The sequence below is a fragment of the Camelus dromedarius genome, chromosome 7, assembly GCF_036321535.1.
Source record: "Camelus dromedarius isolate mCamDro1 chromosome 7, mCamDro1.pat, whole genome shotgun sequence".
In the NCBI taxonomy this organism is placed as follows: domain Eukaryota; kingdom Metazoa; phylum Chordata; class Mammalia; order Artiodactyla; family Camelidae; genus Camelus; species Camelus dromedarius.
The window spans coordinates 47363625-47385638 of record NC_087442.1 but is presented as its reverse complement, the minus strand read 5'-3'; the positions used below and the strand labels follow the sequence as shown (position 1 = coordinate 47385638).

The 22014-nt window shown below is 37.6% G+C and overlaps 1 protein-coding gene across 1 annotated transcript in view; it reads left to right on the top strand.

Moving 5' to 3' along the window:
• The window catches only part of DNAH11 (dynein axonemal heavy chain 11), a 280424-nt gene that overhangs the window by 40312 nt on the left and 218098 nt on the right, over positions 1-22014 (top strand). The window contains exons 10-22 of the mRNA XM_031455028.2: positions 2163-2300; positions 2616-2740; positions 3289-3484; positions 5783-5887; positions 6034-6426; positions 8375-8707; positions 8911-9165; positions 9249-9418; positions 9896-10118; positions 14360-14476; positions 14582-14668; positions 20237-20395; positions 21326-21409. Coding sequence (XP_031310888.2) covers positions 2163-2300; positions 2616-2740; positions 3289-3484; positions 5783-5887; positions 6034-6426; positions 8375-8707; positions 8911-9165; positions 9249-9418; positions 9896-10118; positions 14360-14476; positions 14582-14668; positions 20237-20395; positions 21326-21409 — 2385 coding nt within the window. The remainder of the gene's footprint in view (positions 1-2162; positions 2301-2615; positions 2741-3288; positions 3485-5782; positions 5888-6033; positions 6427-8374; positions 8708-8910; positions 9166-9248; positions 9419-9895; positions 10119-14359; positions 14477-14581; positions 14669-20236; positions 20396-21325; positions 21410-22014) is intronic.

Sequence of the window (22014 nt, the reverse complement as noted above, 5' to 3'; positions counted from 1 at the left end):
TGCTTATACAAAATGTGTATTTTAATTACATTATTTTGCTTGCAAAGAAAGGCATCTCACACTGACCCACAGAAGAAATTCATCAGGAGGGCAGGAGACAGGACAGGAGGCTAGTAGAAATCCGAGGTTCGGCTCACCGGGCAGCTAAGCTTAGTGAGACTGAAATCTCGGGGTTCCCTGATCCAGCACGAGGGCTTGTGAACCTGGGTGCTCCTGCTTGCTGGTCACATGATCCTGCTTCAGGTCACATGTCTACTTTTTCTGTTCCCCTACTCGTTCACTTCCTCTGCTTGCTGGTACAGTTGACCCTTGAACAATGCAGGGGTTAGGGGCCCTAACCCCCTGTGTAGTTGAAAATCAGTATATGACTTTTGGTTCCCCAAAACTTCACTAGTAGCCTATTGTTACCCATCACTTAATTCATGTAACATACAAAATATGTGTTATGTAATGTCTTCTTAAGAGAAAAATAAGCCAGAGAAAAGGAAATTTTATTAGGAAAATCATAAGGAAGAGAAAATACACATTTACAGTACTGTCTTCTATTTATCAATCCTGTAAGTGTATGTCATCTGTTTACAGGATGAATCATCCGTCAGCACCTACAGTATTGTCTTACATTTAACATCTACAGTGGCCTGTATCATGTATTATGAACACGAGACATAAAATAATGAAAAGATACTGTGAAAAAGAAATTCATATTTATTTACAGGTGTAACGACTCATGCATTGATAAAAAGTAGCAGCAGTACAGTTGCTTCCCAGGAGCCTGTTGTAAGTGATATGATTGTTTCATGGCAGCCTAGCCTATCCACTAAGGAATGAATTATAAATATTTTTTGGCATATAGTATTACAATCATATTCATAACATAGTATTGGAAACAGTGTTACATCTTTTAAAAAACCACTTGCCTGTGACTATAGGCTGATATGCAGTTTCTCCAACTGAGACGTATACTGTATGGTAATGTAATTTTTTGAAAGCAAAGTTATAAAATAATAAAATGAAAACATTTTATATTAGATATCACTCACCTTGTGTCTATGTAAGGTCAGACTCATATGTACGTATATTTTAGGCGTTCATGACATACTTTTTCTCAAGTTTTTTGGTATTTCTAGGCTATGTGGGTCTTCTGAGAGTCTTTAAATTGTAGCAGGTCTCTGGGGGAGGGTATAGCTCAAATGGTAGAGAGCGTGCTTAGCATGCATGAGGTCCTGGGTTCAATCCCTAGTACCTCCCTTATCTAAGAATGAATGAATAAATAAATGTAATTAACTCCCCCAATAAAAAAAAAATTGGCTTTGAGACAACAAATTGTAGCAGATATCCAAAAAATTTTCCAATATATTTATTGAAAAAAAATTTATGTAAAAGTAGACCTGCAAAGTTCAAGCCCATGTTGTTGAAGGGCCAACTATTGTTTCTTTTCACTCATAATTTTACCAGCATAGGTTCAGCCTGCCCTGCCCTAATTCTTTTTCTGAGAATCTAATTATCTCAAGGCATTGGTTTCAACCAGGACTTTCACGTTAAAGGAGCTGTATGCCGGTGGAGTGACTGTCTTTGGTCAACAGGTCACCACTGCTGGCCCAACTGCTGTGTGTTGGGTGGGGGTGGTTGGGTCCTGTGGTACAAAACCTGGGTGGCCACGGACAGGACAGTCACAGTGGCTGATACTTCTGGTATAATTATTCATTTGTGACCTAGAGGTCTTCGATATGGATATTCTTATTCTAAAGAATGTATGTGTGGAGGGGAAAAACAAATAACAAGTACACAATCTTACTTCTTGATTCTGTTCTTATACCTGCAAAGAAAGCATCTTCTAAAACGTTTCCTGGTGCCCCACAGGAAGCAGTCGTGCTGGCTGTCATCAGGATTGTCGATAGACAGTGCCTCATTTCTGACTCTTTATTTTCTGCTGGGGAAGGGAAACTGCTTTACATGTAGAATTTGCTTTATTGGGTATATAGAAGTTTTAGCGACATGCTAAAGTATGTTTCAGATTTTGAGACATGGCAGGATACTTGCAGGGATCTAGATTTGGGCTCTTTGTCTAGGCAGGTAGGAGGTTTAATGGGGGAAATAGTGAACTGAGTATTTGTATTAAGAAGTCATAGTTGTTAACCTTTCTTTCACTTTGATTTTTATAGCTTTTAACCGTATTTGGGAATTTTCTTGAGAAACCAGTTGTCATGGAAATTTTCAGCCCACATTACAGCACACTCGTGCACATGCTCAATGCAGAGCTGGATGTGTGTAAGCAGTTGTATAATGAACACATGAAGCAGGTGAGTGGGGGATAAAGTCGAGCACATCCACAGTGTCGTGTTGTGGGTCAGAGTATCAAGTAGAACTACATTTAATGATACCTAAAGATCAGATGGAGGCACTGAAGTTTTTATGCTTTTCTTTAATTGGTTTCCTTCATGGGTCTGAGGAACCTACTTGAGGACCATAACTCTTCTACTAATCAAGCTAGTTAGCACATATGCTCTATGTATTCGTACTGTAAAAGTACCAAAATGAACAATTGCTTACAAGGTTGGAATACACTCTGATTAAATGTTCCCTTTCTTTCTCTTCATCACAATATCAATTTGCAGATTGAACAGGGAAATGTAGTTCTTAACAAGAATATGCCATTTATCTCAGGAAATATCAAATGGGCTGAAGAGGTCCTTGATCGACTTCACATGTTTTGGTCAAACTTTGCATCTCTCCGTTACCTGTAAGTAGTTAGGCTTTTATGCAGAAATTATCCCTGTGACACATGTAATTTTTATGTAGAGTAGTGAGCTGTTCATTTTAGTGTGTAAAGAGTCATTGTTCTTTTCATTGGCTGGGCTCATTGAGAGGGATTTATCCTGTCGTTTTGCAGTATGTTTAATAGGACTTGTAACTTCCTATATTTCCATGTCTTTTTTTTTCTTTTCACTTTTCCATTTCACTCACAATAGGTTTGTAGGTTTTTGTTACTGTTTTTCCTTTCTCTAGTAATTAGCACTCCTTTTATTTTAAAGACTTTTGTACCTTTGTTTTCTTTGTAAGAATTGATAACTTGTTGATGTTTGCATTGAACTGAATCTTTGGAGTTCCATTTATTTCATAACTATGTCTTTTAAGGCAAAGACTACTCGTAAGCATTATTTGGCTTTTATTGGTTTTTGTCCTATTTTATAGTGTATTTTGTTACATTTTCTATTGTGTACTATGGTAAAGCAATTAAGCTGAAATCTGTTGAATAAATAGGAAAGTAGCAAAACTGTATTCCTGCAGATTCTTGGAAAGTCCTGATGATGCCTTGGTTTATCAGAAATATGTTGAAATGACAACTTTACTAGACCAGTTTGAAAATCGCATCTATAACGAATGGAAAAGTAATGTGGATGAAATCTGTGAATTCAACTTAAATCAACCGTTAGTTAAATTCAGTGCCGTAAATGGTCTCCTCAGTGTCAACTTTGACCCAAAGGTAGGGGTTTGATGTTTATAAGATGTTTTATAGGTGCCCTTTGTATTATAAGGATATTCCTGATGCCTCCAGTCATTTATATTTTACTTTGGAAAAATGTCAGGGCTTTGAGGAATGAAACTAAAAACAACTTCAAATAGGGTTTGTTTTAACGAATTGTTTACCAGATTTTATATTATTATTATTTTGTCTGGTAATTATTTATTTGCCACTCCCACTTTACTGGATAATGAGTTACTTGGAAGTAGGGTTCATTTCGTCTTTGTGTTTTGTGTGTCTAGCATAGTGTCTGGCACCTGGCAATGCTACCTTAATACCTACCTGTCAGTTCAATTGAATAGAATCGTTAGTCTTTGGTCACATGTTTTCTGGCTTATGTCTTCTTGCCCTGTCTTACAGCAGTCCAGCTGTATGCCTAAGAAGTGGGCAAGTTAGCCTCACTGAGTTTAATGGTCACAGTCTCTACCCAAATTCTTGACTGTTTTCCTACAATATTACAAAGAATAGCATCACTTAATTTTTCTTATTAACCTCAGCACACACACACAAGTAAATGACCTTGAGAACTGAGGATTTGCTCTACCAATTGATTTCATAAAACCAATTTATGGAAACTGAATTCCTGAGATGTTTTAGGAAGAATCCCTATGATTCTACCAGAGGGGATTATACGCACAAAAAATATATTGTACTAGTTAGCCTATGGAGTGGCAACATAAAGTCAACTCGTTTACTTTTTAAGCATGTTATGTGGTCTTTTCCTCTGAACGTGTGATTTAGGGCTACAGTCAGTTCTGCTACAACATGACATACACATTCCTAAAAATTACTGGACTATGAAAGATTGCACAATAGAAAGTACAGGGCTTATGGGGAAAATGAGGGTTAGGATACAGCACTCAAAAACTTTGTCAGTGATACATTTAGAAAATGTCAGAGAGAGACAAATACTGTATGATGTCACTTATCTGTGGAATCTAAAAAATACAACAAAATGGTGAATATAACAAAAAGCAGACTCAAATATTAATTACTGTATATAAAAATAAATTAAAAAATTTCTTCTGTATAGCACAGGGAACTGTGTTCGGTATCTTGTAATAACCTTTAATAAAAAATAATATGAAAACAAATATATGTATATAATGCATAACTGGGACATTATGCTGTACACCAGAGATTGGCGCATAGTAACCGATGACACTTCAATTTAAAAAAAGAAGAAGAAAAAAGCATACTCACAGAGAACAAACCAGTGGTTACCAGTGGGCAGAGGGAAGGGTGGAGGGGCAATACAGGGGTGAGGGGGTAAGAGGTACAAACTATGAGGTATAAAATAAGCTATAAGGATATATTGTACAAAACAGGGGATATGGCCAGTATTTTGCAATAATGATAAGTGATTTGGAGTAAAACCTTTAAAAATTGTGAATCACTTTATTATACACCTGTAACTTATATGTTGTATAGTCACTACTAACAAAGTAACAATAAAAACAGGAGAAAAAAAAAGGAACCCAGGAAAAACAGGAGCATGGTTTACACATTTTAAATGGTTAAATGGTTATACATAAATACTACAATGAACATGACACTTTCCCTTGACAAAGTCCTAAATTTTGCGCATGGAGGTGGATGTTGGCGGGTTGGAGCTGGTGCATTAATGGGAAGTGGAGGAAAGGAGGGTTATCTGAAACCACACAAAAGGTTGTATCACTGGAAGTGGATGGGCATGGCGCATCACACCTGGGAGCGGAGGTACCTGGTGGATGTTCACGATGTGTGCATATGAGCATTTTGCTTATTTTTAAGCCTTTACGCTGAGTTGGGTGTGATTTTTAGTGTTTAGTGTTTCTTGCTGATGAAACTACAGATAAGCAAAGACAAAACTAGTGGTATGCTCAGATTGCTCCCTAGTACGTAATCAAGTTAGAACAAATTTGTTTTCAAAACAAGCTTTGTAATGGAGGTAACTGTTCTGGGCACTGGAAAAAGATGTAGGTCCATTTATAGCCTTCCATTTCCAATCTTGGTGTGCATATGTTGCTGTGTCTTGCTTGAATTATTCCGCTGACACTGAGCCACAGTCAATGATTTATGCCTTTATTATTTATATTTCTGTATCATATGGAATGTATGAGTGTTTTTAAAAAGTACATGAAACAGAAGCTCTTTACCTTGACAATTTGAAAATATGGTAATCTTTGGATGAAATATTAAGTGTTCTGATTTTAACTTGTGTTAAAAATAGAATGATATTCTTAAAATATGTAATAATCCTCACTTTTCTTTTAATAGTTAGTGGCTGTATTAAGAGATGTGAAATACCTTTTGATGTTGAAGAAATCAGACATACCGGATTCAGCCTTAGCCATCTTCGAAAAAAGAAACACTATTTTAAAGGTCTGTATTTTCAGATATTAGGGCATGTTATGAATAGAAATATTTTGAACTTTAATTATTATGTAGACCTATGATACTTTTATGCCTCTGAGATAGAAGCTTTAACATATTTGGCATTTTTTGTTTTGGGGTTTTCTTTCTCTCAGTACATTGGGAATCTTGAACTTCTTGTGCAAGGATACAATAAACTGAAGCAGACTCTTCTGGAAGTTGAATACCCCCTGATTGAAGATGAGCTGAGGGCAGTGGATGAGGAGCTGTGGGCAGCTGCCACATCGCTGACGTGGCAGGACGACTGCTGGGGAGACATCGAGAGGGTGAAGGTGTCCACCTCTGAGTTGGAACGGAGAGTGGAGCGTGCGCAGAGCAATGTTAAAGTGATTCAGCAGATGATGAGGGCGTGGGCCGAGTGCACGCTCCTTCCCAGGAGAGAGCACAGACGGGAGACGGCCTTTACTTGGGAAGACAAGGGTGATTTGTTTGCTAAAAAATACAAGCTGATCCAAGACGATGGCTGCAAGATACACAATTTGGTGGAGGTATTTGCTTTTAAGGTTTTGAAATTGATAGCAGATCCTATTATTTAGCTTAGAAAGGAGCAAACATATGTAACCTAATGATGTAAGACTCTTACTGGGCCTGAAAGAGCTTTGTATATGGTTTTGTTAAGAGTTGAAAGTGGAAGATTTCAAGCTTCTTTCCTTAACTTCCCTCACTGTTGTCATTTCTGAGAGAAGAGATAGGAATGTGAGATCTGTTGATGAAACAGAAAGGCTAGAGATGAGATCCTTTTGTTGGTCATAGTTATCTCCTATTTTGGATGCTGTCAGTAGCTACCACTGTTTGTTGAATGGCTCTGTGTGCATCCACTTTGTTTACGTCATCCCATATAACCCTCTCAGCCATCTCCTAAGGATGGCAACAATAGTTAATCTCTTTGTAACAAATATTTGAGTTTTTAAAACAATAATAGGCACCATTCCAGGGTTATCAATTGAAGAAAAGATAAGAAATGAAACAGCAACAAAAACAAAAAACAGAAGGCAGAGAAATAAAAGTGGAAAACAAAAAAGTCTCTTGGACCTTAAATCCTAGTCAGGGAAGACAGAAAGAGAAACACAAATATATAGTGTCTCAATTGGTCATGGGAGCAAAAAAGCAGAGATGGTGGGAAGAGAATCAGCGGGGTTGGGGTAGAGATTTTACATGAAGTGGATAGAAAGGCCTCTTTACTAAGGTAGTGTTTCTGCAGAGAACTGAAAGGGAATGAGCCATGTGGAAAGCGGAAGAAGGCCATTCTGCATCTCAAAGTACAAAAGCTTTGAGGTAAGAGCCTGGAAAGGTCTACTACCTAAGGATGAGTTAGAGAGCCAGGATGCCTGATGAGTTAGAGAGCCAGGATGCCTGAAGCAGAATTTGCAAGGGGAATGAATAGTCGTAGGGGATGAAGTTTGAAAGGGACTAAGGGCACATCGCATGGGACCAACAGGCCATTTTGAGAGCTTTGGGTTTTACCCTGAGGGGAAATAGCAGAAAGAGACTGGCTGCTCAAAGACTTTCCCTGTTGAGTGTAAACCACACAGAGAAACCATTAAGGGGTGTGTCTATAAACCAGGTGATGATGGCTTAGGTCTGGGTGGTAGTGATAAAAGCAGTTGTTTGCTGGATGTATTTTGAAGGCAGAGCCAAGAGGACTTGCTGTGATAAGTCAGAGGAGAGAGAAGTCAAGGATAACTTGGAGGTGTTTAGTCTGGGAAGCTGGAAGAATGGAGTTTCCCTTTACTGATGTGAGGAGGACTGTTGGGGCAGATTTTGTAAGGAAAAGACAGGATTTGTCTTCAGGAATGTTAGAGATGCCTGCTCAAGGGGAGATCCTGGGCTGGCATTGCAGTTGTGAGTCTGGAGTTCAGGGGAGAAATCCAGGCAAGTGACATAGAATTGAGTCAGAAGCATATATATCTATGGAAAGCCAGGGACTTAGGTGGCTTCATGCAGGGATTAATTATGGATAGAGAAGACGTCTAAGGATTGATCTTGAGGTTGTCCCCGAGGCCAGGGAGAAGAGGAGGACTGAGCACAGGATCCTGCAAAAGAAGCCAGTGAAGTAGGAGGAAAATCAAGGGAGGTGAAGTCCTGGGAACCAAGGCAAGAAGGGATTTCAAGAAGGAAGAAGTTTTCAACTCTGTCCTGATTTAGGTCCAGCACATGAGGACTGAGATGAAACATCCAGTGTGGCATACATCCAATATGGCAACATTTAAATATCCTTCAAAGAGTGACTCTTGAATGCATTTTATAAATAAACTAAATGTTACAAAGTCCTGCTTAGATCTTTACCATCTAGCCTGAGATTCTGCAACCTAGCCTTTGAATGTTCCTGTGTTGTGCCCCCAAATGCAGCCCTTTTCACAAACCATCTAAATGGACAGTTTCATTTTTATACTCACTATCATTTATACTCATCTATTACTACTTGTCTGTTTGTAGGAAAATAGGAAGCTCTTCAAAGCTGATCCTTCTCTGGACACCTGGAAGATTTATGTAGAATTCATTGATGACATCGTGGTGGAAGGCTTTTTTCAAGCTATAATGCATGACTTAGACTTCTTTCTGATGAACACGGAGAAACGATTGAAACCTGCGCCATTTTTTCAAGCACAAATGATCTTAATGCCCCCCGAGATTCTGTTTAAACCTTCTTTAGAAAGAGAGGCTGGGGATGGCTTCTATGATCTGGTGGAAGAAATGCTATGCAATAGTTTCAGAATGTCTGCCCAGATGAAGCGAGTTGCAGCACATCTGGAAATGGCAAATTATCAGGTATTTTATGTGCTAATGGGTAGTTGCTTTTATGTTAATGATTGACAAGTAAATTGTGGTGACAGGGAGCATGGGGAAAGGAGGAGAAGTTGGAAAAGGCAGCATGATTTTTGATTTGACCAACTCTTCTTTGAATAATTGCCTAAGATAATGTTATTTTGTTAGATTGGTTTTAATAACTGCTTGGCTTCCGTCTCATTTAGAATGATATGGACAACATGTTAGGCCTGACGGCAGGCAGGCAGGAAATAATGAAGAGAGTGGCAGATGTTATCAACAAAGTCTTGGACTTCAGAAACACCCTGGATGCATACGCTTACCTCTGGGTGGATGACCGAGCCGAATTCCTGAAGCACTTCCTCCTGTACGGCCACACTGCATCATCTGAGGATGGGGATCTGCATGCAGATGAAGATGGTCCTGAACAACCACCAACTCTTGAGCAGTTCAAAGAGCAGGCAAGGAAAACCTTTAGTGTTTAATGTAGTTACTGTCTTTGGATTGAGTTGTTCTGGTCATTATTATTTTTTTCTAATTATAGATTGACATTTATGAGGCTCTGTATGTTCAGATGAGCAAGTTTGATGACTTCCGAGTGTTTGACAGTTGGTTCAAGGTGGATATGAAACCTTTCAAAGTGACCTTGCTCAACATGATTCGGAAGTGGAGCTGGATGTTTCAGGAGCATCTTTTGAGATTTGTCATCGACAGGTGGGCTTTCATGCTTTGATATTTGGGATTACAACTTGTCACACTTGACTGCTTTCTAAAATGAGATGGTATTTTTTTTTTTAATTGAAGTGTAGTCAGTTACAGTGTGTCCATTTCTGGTGTACAGCACAACGTCCCAGTCGTGTGTATGTGTGTGTGTGTGGGTGTGTATATATATATATATATACACACCCACACACATACATATTCATTTTCATTAAGGGTTATTACAAGATATTGAATATAGTTCCGTGTGCTATACAGAAGACATTTTTTGAATCTATTTTTGTGTATAGTGGAGATAGTAATTGTAAGAACATTAAAATGATCAGTTTTATAATAAAGTAGTATTTAATCAGGTAAATAGTGAAAATAAGAGTCAGAAGCCTTATACTTGGAAATATTTTAATGAGCTTAATTTGTGTTAGTATGTGTGTATATATGTATGGCTACGTGTGTGTGTGTATGTTTTTATAGTCTGAATGAGCTACAAGAATTTATAAAGGAGACAGATGCTGGACTTCAGAGAGAATTAAGAGAAGGCGACCATGATGGTTTGGTTGATATCATGGGGCATCTTCTGGCTGTAAGAAGCCGACAGAGAGCTACTGATGAACTCTTTGAACCACTGAAAGAAACTATCACGCTGTTGGAAAGCTATGGCCGGAAGATGCCTGAGCAAGTCTATATGCAGCTAGAGGTCAGTGCACTGGTAAAATAATCATGATTGCCATAAATTGAACATCTCCTTTAGCAAAGTTCTTTCCATGCACACTCTAATGACATCCTCATAACAGCCTTTACTGTAGACATTTGTGTTTTCATTTTACTGCTTAGGAATCTGAAGCTTAAATGGTTTTAATAACTTCCTTAAGGTCACACAAGTAGTAAAGCCAGCCCACACAAATCGAGGGGTCTCATGCCAGTCCTCAGTCTTCACCACTGTGCTCCACTGCCTGCTTGTTAGCAGGTATTTAGGTAATAGAGAACCTCTCAGTTATTTTTTGAGTTGCACTTTTATCATCAGTTTCACACATGAAATAAATCCCAGCTCTCTCTCATCTAAAATTGCCTATCAGTTGAGGTGTGTCCTAGTCTTTGGAAACATGTTGTGAACGTGTTAATAAAGAATAAAGCTCAATTTGGATAGAGGAATCACTGATTTCTAAACGAGATTTCTATGTCATTCTCCTGTTCCCGTGCTCTGGAGTGACTTGCAGGCTGCTGTGTGCCAGACAATGAACGAAGTCTTTGTAATTATAACTGAAACCATGAATAAAAATCTCACAGTCCAGGCTCTATTCCCAGGCCCACGGTGAGCTTCTGTAGATAGTTTATATATTTACATCATCCACCAGCTTCCAGGATGGGCTTACATTTAGCGTCACAAATGTGGTCAGTGGATACATTAACTAAAAAATGTTACTGAATTCTATCTAGTTCAGTGACTAGAGCATGGAACTAAAACTGAGACTTGATTTCTGTGAGTCTGCCTCATCTGCTTGTTTCAGAGCATGCTTCCTCTTGAATAAAATACCCCTCGAGAGCCCACATTTAAAAAAAATTGAACTGTTTCCAGTTTTCTACTTCCGAATTGTGTGTTTTTTTAAATTCAGGTGAAATTCAGAGTTAAAACAGCATAGTAAGTTACTGTTTCCAAGTATGTGGCATTTTAGTACATTGACCGTGTTGTGTAACCATTCCCTCTATCTAGTTTCAAAACTCTCTCATCACCTCTGAAAAAACCTCCTTGTCCATGAGCTGTCATTCCCCCTGCTCCCTCCACCACCAATCTGTGGCTACCATCAATCTTTTCGTCTCAGTGGGTTTATTTATTCTAGATGCTTTATATAAATGGAATCATACAGCATGCAATCTTTTGTGTACATCTTTCACTGGGCATAATACTTCTGAGGTTCATGCATGTTGTAGCGTATATCACTATGTCATTCCCTTTTATGGCTGAATAATACTCAATTGTATATATATATACACACCACAGTTTGTTTAGCTTACCTGTTGACAGACATTTTGGCTGTTTCCATCTTTTGGCTATTGTGAATAAAGACGCTGTCAACATTGGTGCAGTATTTATGTACCTGTTTTCAGTTCCTTTTGGAGAACACTTAGGAGTGGAATTGCTGGGTCATGCAGTAATTCTAACTTTAACTTTTGGAGAAACCACCAAAATGTTTTTCACAGCAGCTGCTGCATTTTATATCCCTCATTTTGTTTTGTGAAGATTAAATGCAACAGTGTAATTGTAAGTCTTTCTTGACTGCAACAAATTACTATATCTGAGCTATTAAGTTTTATTTAAGTATAAAACTGTCCTTAGAACTGGAAATCCATATATCTGTGGAGTGAGAGCAGATATGGATAGATAGATACATAGCAAGAGTGAGAGATGAAATAGTTACAGTAGAACACACTACAAATGTTAGTTTTTGGAAAGATTTGGATATTCTTTGATCTCAGATCTCAAACGTTAAAATACATCATATAGAGAAACCAGTCAGAAGATAAGTGATTGATAGGGAGATTTTGGCCGTGGCCTCCAGAATTTGTATTATAGAAGTTGGGCTCATACATCACTAAAGCTAGGGCCCAGTAATTTTGTTTTCCATTTTTAAGACTGACAAATTCCTGATGCATAGAACACGTTATGTTGTGCATAGTTCACTAGTGAGCTAGTGAGGAGAGTGGAGGTGGAGACACGTTCCATCAGGTCACTTGGTTCTGACTCTTGTCTTAGCTTACCCGTTTATAAAAGCGGGGGGTCACGTCTATTTAATTTCTGTGCTGTGGTCAGGTGGGACATTTAAAAATCTTTAACGCGTTGTCTTAGTTTACACACTTTCTAATGGACTTGTACATTTCCAACATGAATCAAAAAGCAAATGTAGTATTGTGATTTTTTTTTTCTGTAAATATAAAATAAAAGTTTGGCTCACTACGTAAGGTTTGGCTGTATTGAAAATATTAGGCTTCCCAGGATTTCAAAAGTGGGCCACACTTCTAGTTGTGTATGTGTCTTGATACCAGTAATTCAGGGTGGCCAGGAGGAAAAACAAGGTTTATAGTCAGCATGAGTTGCTTGTGGAGGATAACAATGCCCCAGATCTGTTTTAATTACAGCAACTTGTGACAGTTACTGTTTCTCCATCATCCTGAGCAGTCATAATATTTCTCAAAACCTGCCTTAACTTTCTCTGATAAAAGCCCCTAATATGGCTGTGTCCTCACACCCAATCCACTGTACATTCTGAAGCTCCATGAAACTTCTGATCCACAGATTTTATCAAGTCCCTTCCCCACTAAGGAACCTTTATTGACTACCTGTAGCCTCGGAATCCTGTTCAGGTTCCAAAGAGCCCGCACTGTCGCTCCATCCTGGATGGTGATCTTACCTCAAGCATGCTGAGGAATCTCACCCTCATCTCTGCCAGTTGAAACCAGTGATTCCTTTGAGCCTCAGATTCACTGTTACCCCCTTGAGTGGATGAGTATCAGAGAGACTTTGGAGGCCATCTGATCTTTTGGTTTTCAATGAAAATTTATTCTTTATCAAGTGGAAGCTTCTTTGGAATTCCTGAATACAATGCAGGTAACAGCAGGTGCAGTGTAGGTAAAGGTTAAGGGGCTTGGGCCCACTGATGTGACCTCTCTGTGTCTTCCATCCCACAGCCCCGAAGGGACTCCGTGTGACATATGGGTTCCATAGGGTCACTTGGAAATGCAAGGGGAGGCTGCAGAGTTTTGATGAGAAGAAGAAGAGAAGCTGAAGGACAGGAAGCTTTAGAGTCCAGGTCCCGTGGTCGGTGGCCTGGTTGGGTATTCCTGTCATGATACCATGTTTCCTCCCAGGCATTTTAATTCTGTAATACATCACCCTTCTGATGGAAGTTAACACATCTGTCATGTCGAATAGTGATTTTGGGTGCCTCTCATTCACTCTTACAGATGATACAACAATTTTAAGTTGAAGAAGGTGATTTGTCTTTGCTGCCCTCTGCCACCACACAGATACAATTTCTACTTAGCACAGTGCACACTGCATAATTGGCAGTTAGTGAATCATTCATCAAATATTTATTGAGGGTTACAAAATACTCTTTGGAACCTTTGGTTTTTCTCCTTCCGTGGTGCAAGTAGGATTCCATCACTGTGGGTGGTTCTGTGTGACAGAACAACTTCGGTGTTCTGGGAGATGACCCAGAGAAACAGTGCTTTCATAGATAGTCTGGACACCAGGAATGCTTTTCAGCAGCAATTACACACAAGGGCTCTTCAAAGAAAGTTGCCGTTGTCCTGTTTGCATTGTAGTCAGGGACAGCCGTGTGCAGTTGCTACCTGAACAGTTCATTGCTGCTTGTGATCTACATCTAGTAGGAATTAGCCTTCCCTTAGCCTTGTCTTACTTCAGAAATCCATGAACCCAGATGTTCAAATTCTCCATCAAGACCGGATACACACACAGCTTTGGCAGCCAGATGGAAAACAAAGGATAAGATTGATTTACAGTTTCATCTCTGCCCCACCAGATTCCAAGCATCTTTTTTCACTTGCTAAACATGACTCCATGTCTAGTTGTTCGATCGGCAAAGTCATTTCCGGAGCACTTTAATTTTGTTCTCTTAACAGCAGAACAATTTGGAAATTTGTGCTTCTTTTGAGAAGATTTTAGTTTGTTCTGAGGTAAATCTGACACTGAAGGACAACTCTGTTTTATGCTTGGAAGCTGTGACTACAGAGGTGCCAGTGGGTCAGCCTGGCTCTGAGCCTTTTAGTCACTTTAATCCTGGGGGGGATAAACTCTTCTTACACAAGAATGAAAGGCTGTCATGGGTTAGTATAAAGAGATTAGAGTAATTTAATCCTATGGAGTTGATTTGTTTCAGGGATTGAAATAATCTTCCATTTGCACCTTTGTTTTTGTAGGAATTACCTGAAAGATGGGAAACTACGAAAAAGATTGCAGCAACTGTCCGACATGAAGTTTCACCTCTCCAGAATGCAGAGGTCACTCTTATAAGGAAAAAATGTATTTTGTTCGATGTAAGCTAGCTAACAAGTTTTTGTTTTTATTTCTTTCTTAAAGGTTTTCTAAAGATAATTGAAGCTGTTTGAGATTAACATTTGGTTTTTTTCTGCCTTGATCAGGAGAAGCAGGCAGACTTCACAGAGAGATTCAGACTCTACGCTCCTCTTGGTTTTAATGCAGAAAGTCCATACACAGTGCTCGATAAGGTAACACTGATCTCAGTTATCGTGTGTGTTACAGTAGCAATTTTAGAACATAAATTTGGTTACAGAGATACTGCCATATTTTGCCTTAGTTTTACAATTAGTTATGAGTTGAGGATTAACTATTTAAAACCGACTTTACTGTATATGTCAAGAACTTTAAGCATATTGCCTATATTATTTCTTTCAGTTCTTGTATTATCCCTATGATGTAGTTTCTATTCTCCTTTTTTCAGATAAAGAGGCAATCATGTATAATGACTTGTTGGAGATTACACAATTAGTGACGGAACTAGTATTAAAGTTCCAGCTGTCTCTTTTTTGAAAATGATTATTAACCATTATACTATTTCCCAAAGACATTTTGTATGTGTAGTTATATATATTTTCTGGGGGGTGGGGTGGATAATTAGGTTTATTTATTTATTTTGATGGAGGTACTGGGGATTGAACCCAGGACCATATGCATGCTAAGCACAGATTCTACCACTGAGCTATACCCTCCCTCCATAACTTTTAATCGTGGTAAGGAAAGCCCATAACTTTTTTTTCCTCTCTGATTTATGTTTATTACCTCATCTATACTTTCTTACTCTGATTCCACACCCTCTCCCACACCCCTGACTACACATTGTATCTGCACCCTCCCAGTCCGCAAGTATGCGTTGTATGGTTTCCTGGAGGTGGAGAGTGTTTCAGGGAGTTTCAAATGAACGCTTATAACTTGTTCTTAATTCTATACACATGTATTCTTGAGTCCTTCAATCCTAGTTTATAATGAATTGCTTTTTTATAATTGACTATAAGAAAGAATATAATGAGCAAATAATCAAAAATGGTGAGTAATTCATGAGGCTTGAAAAAATGTTTTAACCTTTTATTAGAAAAATAATATCTTTGTTTGTCAAAGAATTCTTAACCTAGCAGCCAAAATGAAAAAATGACTTTGAAGTTGAGATTCAGGGGCTGGGAATATTTCTGAGCTCTTCATCTAAGCTGCCATCCCGCTTTTACTTCATGCTGGAGATAGTCCTTACTCCTTAGGATGCTGTAAAACTTGGAGCTGACATCATTTTCACTTCTCTTTCCGAATTTTGAGTTGAATTCAGTTTTAACTGCTTTAAACCATTCAGAAAACACCATTCTATAACATAAGGTCTTCTCTTTCATTTGGCTGAGGAAAAGTGGTTAATATATTCACTGGAAAGGGAGTAGTTTAGAATATGCTAATAGAGTGTGTGGGTTTTTTTTTTTTTTCCCCAAGATTATATCTAAATTGCAGGTGGCCTGAACAGATTGTAGATGGGAAGACATTTCTACTTGACTAACCAATGTGCTCTGTGTAAACATTTACTGCAGTTATCATTTATTGAATCCTATCATTGGCATCCTGGACTATAACACCAGACAGTTACATGTTTGAAAGTCAGATATTTATCTTTATACCTACAGAATGTGTTGGGGGATGTTTTGAATATAGTTGGACTAGGTTACCTTTATCTTAGTCATTTTCCTGTGTGTGTGTTCAGCAAGCATATCTAATGTTCATCTAACTTGCTGCAACCAAAGTCATGTATGTGCTTGTTTTGGGCTGGCACGGTAGGTCTTAGCATCAAGGCACCTCACTCCTCCAAGCATGAGGGGGAGTTTAATGGTGAATCTCTCCTTTTGTAACTGATTCCTTGGTAAAGTTATATTTTGTACTGTTGTTTCTTGATAGCCAAAGATACCATGAACAGTTGAATTAAATAAGTGGCTATATATTCCTAGGAATAATTGAATTAGTATAAATAATAGGGAAATAATTTAAAATAAATGAAAGGACTGTTGACTCTGGGGAGTATGGTAGACTAGTCCTTTTGAAAATCCCTCTTTTTTAAAACAGATGTGACACATGTTCACAAGTAGGTAATTTTAAATCGATTGCTGAGCTCCCTAGAGAACAAGAGAAATCTCTAAAGAGCAGGGAAATGGAGTAGCTGAACCCAGGATGGAAAGCAGGGCAGATATAGAAGTCTATTGCTGTCAGGGCAAATAAAAGTACCAGAAATCTAGAGCTTTGTGATTAACCCTTTTAGGGGGAAAGAGATGCCTCTAGAGGTTATACCCTTAGTAAAAGGGTTGATCTGCAGCCTGCAAAGGGAGCCTCTGGGAATATCTGTTAGTCCTTGATAAGGCTCTGTGTAAGGTGATAAAGGGAGAAAATGATCCTCCAGGGATTTGTATAAAGCCCATAATCACAAAGGTTATGGTTCAATTTTATACTAGCCCTGTGATTAAGGAATTTCCAGACCAGCAAATAGAAATGGTTCCAAGTAGCTCTTCTTAGCACCTAGTAGAAGCAAATCCAGATCTTCCCTGGGTAAAAGGTGCTCTTATTCTAGTCTCCTCAGGGGTCCAGCAGGTTAAATTCAGTCACATACGAGCTTACAATAAAACAGTAAACACACCATCATGCATAATGGCCAGCAGAAGGAGCAAACCGCAGATACAGACCCATATAAAACATCAGATATTAGAAGACATTAAGGAAACACAGATGAAAAATGAGCAAAATCTCAGTTTTGAAACTATCAAAAATGATCAGCTCAATTTGAAAAAGGGCCAGGAACTTACAGAAAAGAAAAATACAATTATTTTAACAAATACAACTCAGCAGATGAGTTAAAGAACTAGTTGAGCTGAAAAGAGGATTAGTGAAACACAAATGATATGGGAGGAAATCACTTAGAAGGTAGCACGTAGGTGAAAGGAGATGGAAAATACAGAAGAGATTAGGAGACAGAGTAAGAAGTTAGAATGATGTCTAACACTTCTACTCAGACTTCTTAGAAGAAAGAATAAACAGAATATTAGACAGACAGTAGTCAGAGATATAGTAGCTGAGATTTTTCTAGGACTGGTCAAAGTATGACTCAATGGAATGAAGAAATTCATTGAATCCCAACCAGGATAAATACAAAGTCAAGATCTAGACACATGACAGTGAAATATAGAAAAGAATTTACTGTGTACAAAGGCAAAATGAAGATCTGTAAAGCAACCAGACAGAAAAGACAGACCACCTGTTATGACATGATGACTGGGCTAGGAACATATTTGTCATCAGCAACAGTGGAAGCCAGAAAGTAGTGGATTCTCCTGTTTAAAATTATATTTCAATGACAAGAGTAAAATAAAGGTGTTTCAGATAAACAAAAAAAGAATGTGTTAACCACCATCAGTCATCAATGAAACAACTTCCAGTGTGTGTATTTCAAGAAAAGAGAGAACAAAGCCAAATTTGATTCTCAGAGAAGACTAATTAAATTGACAAATCTCTGGTAGAATAAACAAGGGAAAAAAGAAAAATCAACAGTCTTAGGAATAAATAGGGGATGATAGTACAGAAAGGGCAGAAATTCAAAAGACAATAGAATACAGTTAATAAGATACTTAAATTTTAAACAAAATGGGTATATATTTAGAAAAAATAAATCTACTAAAACTATGTAAGAATAAGTAAGATAAGTAAGATATAGCATACCCGAATACTCCTCTAACTATTAAAAATTAACCAGTAGGAAAATAAAAAGAAAAGGTTAACCAGCAGTTTTAAAAAATATCTTCCAGCTGAGAGAATAAAGGTCTTGACGGCATTACAGGTGATTTCCAAGAAGCTGTCAAGAAACAGATCTCATTCAAAAGATTCCAGACACCAGAATAAGAATGAACACTCAAAAATTATGACACGTCTTATTTTCAAAAAAAAAGGCAGTATGAGAAACGAAAAATTATAAGCCAGTCTTTATTTTGTACATATAGGTGCAAACAAGCTAAAAAAAAGCATAATCAAATAATACGAATTTATAAACAGGTTGGGTTCATTCCAGGAAAATGTTTAACATTGGGAAACTAATATAATTCATCATATTAACAGGTTAAGAATAGAAAAACCATATGATAATCTTAAGAAATGCCAGAAAATCTTTAGGTATCATTCAATATTTATTCATGACAGAAACTCATGGAAGACATTTTTAACCCATTAAAGAATAACAAAAACTCTATGTAAAACATTTATACCAGGGGGCATGTAAATTCCTAGTAGCATGAATGCTCAAATATAAATATAGGAAATATAGGGAAAATATAGGAAAATCCTAAGTGATCATTAGCGATAGAATAAATTCTAGTATATTCATACCAGGTAGTACTATACAGTAGTAGAATTGAATGAACTTCATACACATCCTCATGAATATGTAGGTGAACCTCAAAAAATATTAATTGAAATGTCTTAATATATAGTATAAAACTATTTATACAAATTTCAAAACATAAATCTCAACAGTTTAGCATTTAGCAGTACACACGTATGTAGTGAAAATATAAAATCAGGAATATTAAATAAAAATTCAATGGTTAAATTTACAGTGGGAAGGAGAGGGATAAAATTGGGAAGGTTGTTAAAAGCTATTAGTAACGTAGCATTTCCTAAGTTGGATGGTGTATGCTCACACCCATATCCTTTTATGTGTATGGAATTTTTAATAGTAAAACATTTGTGAAACCAAGAATTGCAGTTAATGTTTATAGTTAATGTATAACTTGTAAAAATGAAATATGCAACTTGTACAATGAAAGAATGTGAGTGCTAATATTATATAAAAGGAAACTAGGAGTTGATTAAATGTAAAATGATTAACTGGGTATTTAAAGTTAAATGAATCAAAAGGACTAAAGTAATATAATAGTTGCATAGTGAGAGGCGTTTGAGAGAAAATGTAAAGTGGAAAAACAAAGTTAAATCCTCCTTTTGCAAAGCTGCTGGCTGAGTGTAATGTCTACACTTGATAAATCAAGAAGCAGTGGCTTGTGCACAGAATTTCAGGTTAGAGAAACAGCCCCCAGAAGAATTAGAGAGCAAGCTTAGATTTCCAGCTTTTCCTGCATTACAAGCTCTTCTGTACTGCTTGCATTCGACCATATTTTAATGTATGACTATATTAATAAAAACTAAAATCGAGTCAGGCTTATCAAGAAGGAAAAAAATGTCAGCTGATATTTGATGTAAAATATGAACTGTTCTACATGGGTTGAAATGGTAGGGGAGCCTTGGTGGAATTTCTCATACTGTATTGGGTTTTGTGTACTGATCATCTCTAGAGTATTTTTTTAAATCTGAAAGTTCTTTTTTTAAAGAAGTGATTTGTTCTTAAGTGGAAGCTTTTAGCGCCTCATCTTTTGCTCCCCAGCAAAGTCCCCAGCTGTTCAATGAAAATCAAGAGAAAAAACTGTATTCATAGACATCTGATGCCAGAGCAAATTTTGCTGAAATGCATATAGGGAGGATACTGATAACGTTCCTGTGCTAATAGTCTACTCTTTGAGTAGCTGTAAGTTTCTTCATCTGAAGCCTTCTACAGTTTACCAGTGATCATACAGCAGATTTCTTTTTATTTTCTTTCTGAAATCAAAGCTGTGCATGTTGACATAGCCACAGTTACAGAACTGTGTGGCTTTTCTTTCTCAGGTGGTGCATTGGATGCAGCGTGTGTTCGTGTGCACGTGTGTGTGTTTTCTCCTCAGGCAAATCAAGAGCTGGAGGCATTAGAAGAAGAAATGTTTCAGATGCAGGAATCTACCCATCTTTTTGAAGTGGCTCCTCCAGACTGCAAACAAATGAAGCAGTGTCGCAAAGAGATGAAGTTGCTCAAGGGACTCTGGGATGTCATTATTTATGTTAGAGTAAGACACTGCTTTTTGAAGGCATGCTTTTTTCCCTTTAGTATTTGTTTTGTATAAATGTGCCATTTTTAGTGTCTATATCATTCTATTTAGGTTTTATAATGTCTTAAAATATGTGGACATGAGATTTTTTTTTTCCCCCAGAGTTTGAGTTCATCTATCTCTGTTGGTAGAAGATTCTTCTCTGAATTATCAGTGGTTTTTGTTTTCAGTTCTCAATGAAACTTTGTATAATGGGTTGACTGCTTCAAATCCTTTATCGGGTTATGTAGGATATAGATGAAAATTAATGTACATTCCACACATACAGTCACCTGTGGATACAAACTATTGTATACATCCATGCTTATACGTACATATATAAACGGGCCTGACTGAACATAAGGTTAATTTGTATATTGTTAATTAAGTTACAAACTTAAGTGTAAAAATAAGTCCTAGGGAACTTGGCGTATTGCAATATGCATTATATGTTATTTTTTTTGAAGTTAGTTGAAAGCTATATGAAATGTATTAAATAAGACATAGAATATGGTCAGGAAGTTAATGAGTTTTGTCTATAATGAATGAAAGTTGTCTTTTGAAAGTTTATCTTATATGTAGAATCATAAAAATACAGCATTTAATCATAATATTATTTATCAGTTCATTAAATATTCAGGATTAAATGACAATGATGGCATACGTATGGAATTTGTCATTGCTACTAGAAATTAATATATCACAATGTTTTAGCCTCAAGTTTGACATGTTCTGACGACCTTTTTGTTTCGGGGATAGGGAAGTTTTGACAGGCGCAGTTAATACTTAAATAATTGACTTTTCTGCTGGATGATAGAGTCACTGTGCATCATCAGTTTGTATATTTTGCTGCGGAGACTTGCTTTCACCAAATGTTGTTGACATCTTTATCTGCTTGTGCATTTCCAGAGAAGCATTGATAATTGGACTAAAACCCAGTGGAGACAGATTAATGTAGAACAGATGGATGTGGAACTCAGAAGGTTTGCCAAGGCAAGTTCCATAACTGTCTGTTACGACGATTTATCTTTCTCAGCACCACCTCCTTCCATCTTCCCTAACCTGGTATCTGCTGTGTTGGGCTGTGTATCCTTATATACTTCAAACAGAAGACTGGATTTTTTTTTTCCCCCACTCTCAGCCAGTTGCACTTCTCATCAAGCCTGCCTTTCTGGGAGTGAGTGGATAAAAGACACTAGGGCTAATAAATTGATGAGTAGCGACTCTAATTGGGAGCTTCCCTTGGTGTCTAGAATGGAGGAGGGAAGGTTGGAGCATCAGGGCTGAGGGATTAGGCTTACGAAAGCTTTTGAATTCTTTCCTTAGCCACCATAAGCATATTGTATCTTAAAAGGCACCTTTAGGTTGTGGAATTTGGGGCAATTAATTAGAGTTAACTTGTGGATTTATATGGAATAGTATGATCTTGTTATTGCCTCCTGTAATATCCCATGGGGGCTCAATATAACAGAATGGAGCTTTTTGGAATTTCCGGCTTTGATATCTAATCCCCACAGCCCAATGCTCTCTGAAGAGAGTGGAGCCTCTTTGGATAAAGGCAAATGCATAGCAGTGGAAGGTGGTTAAATGTGGCTGGG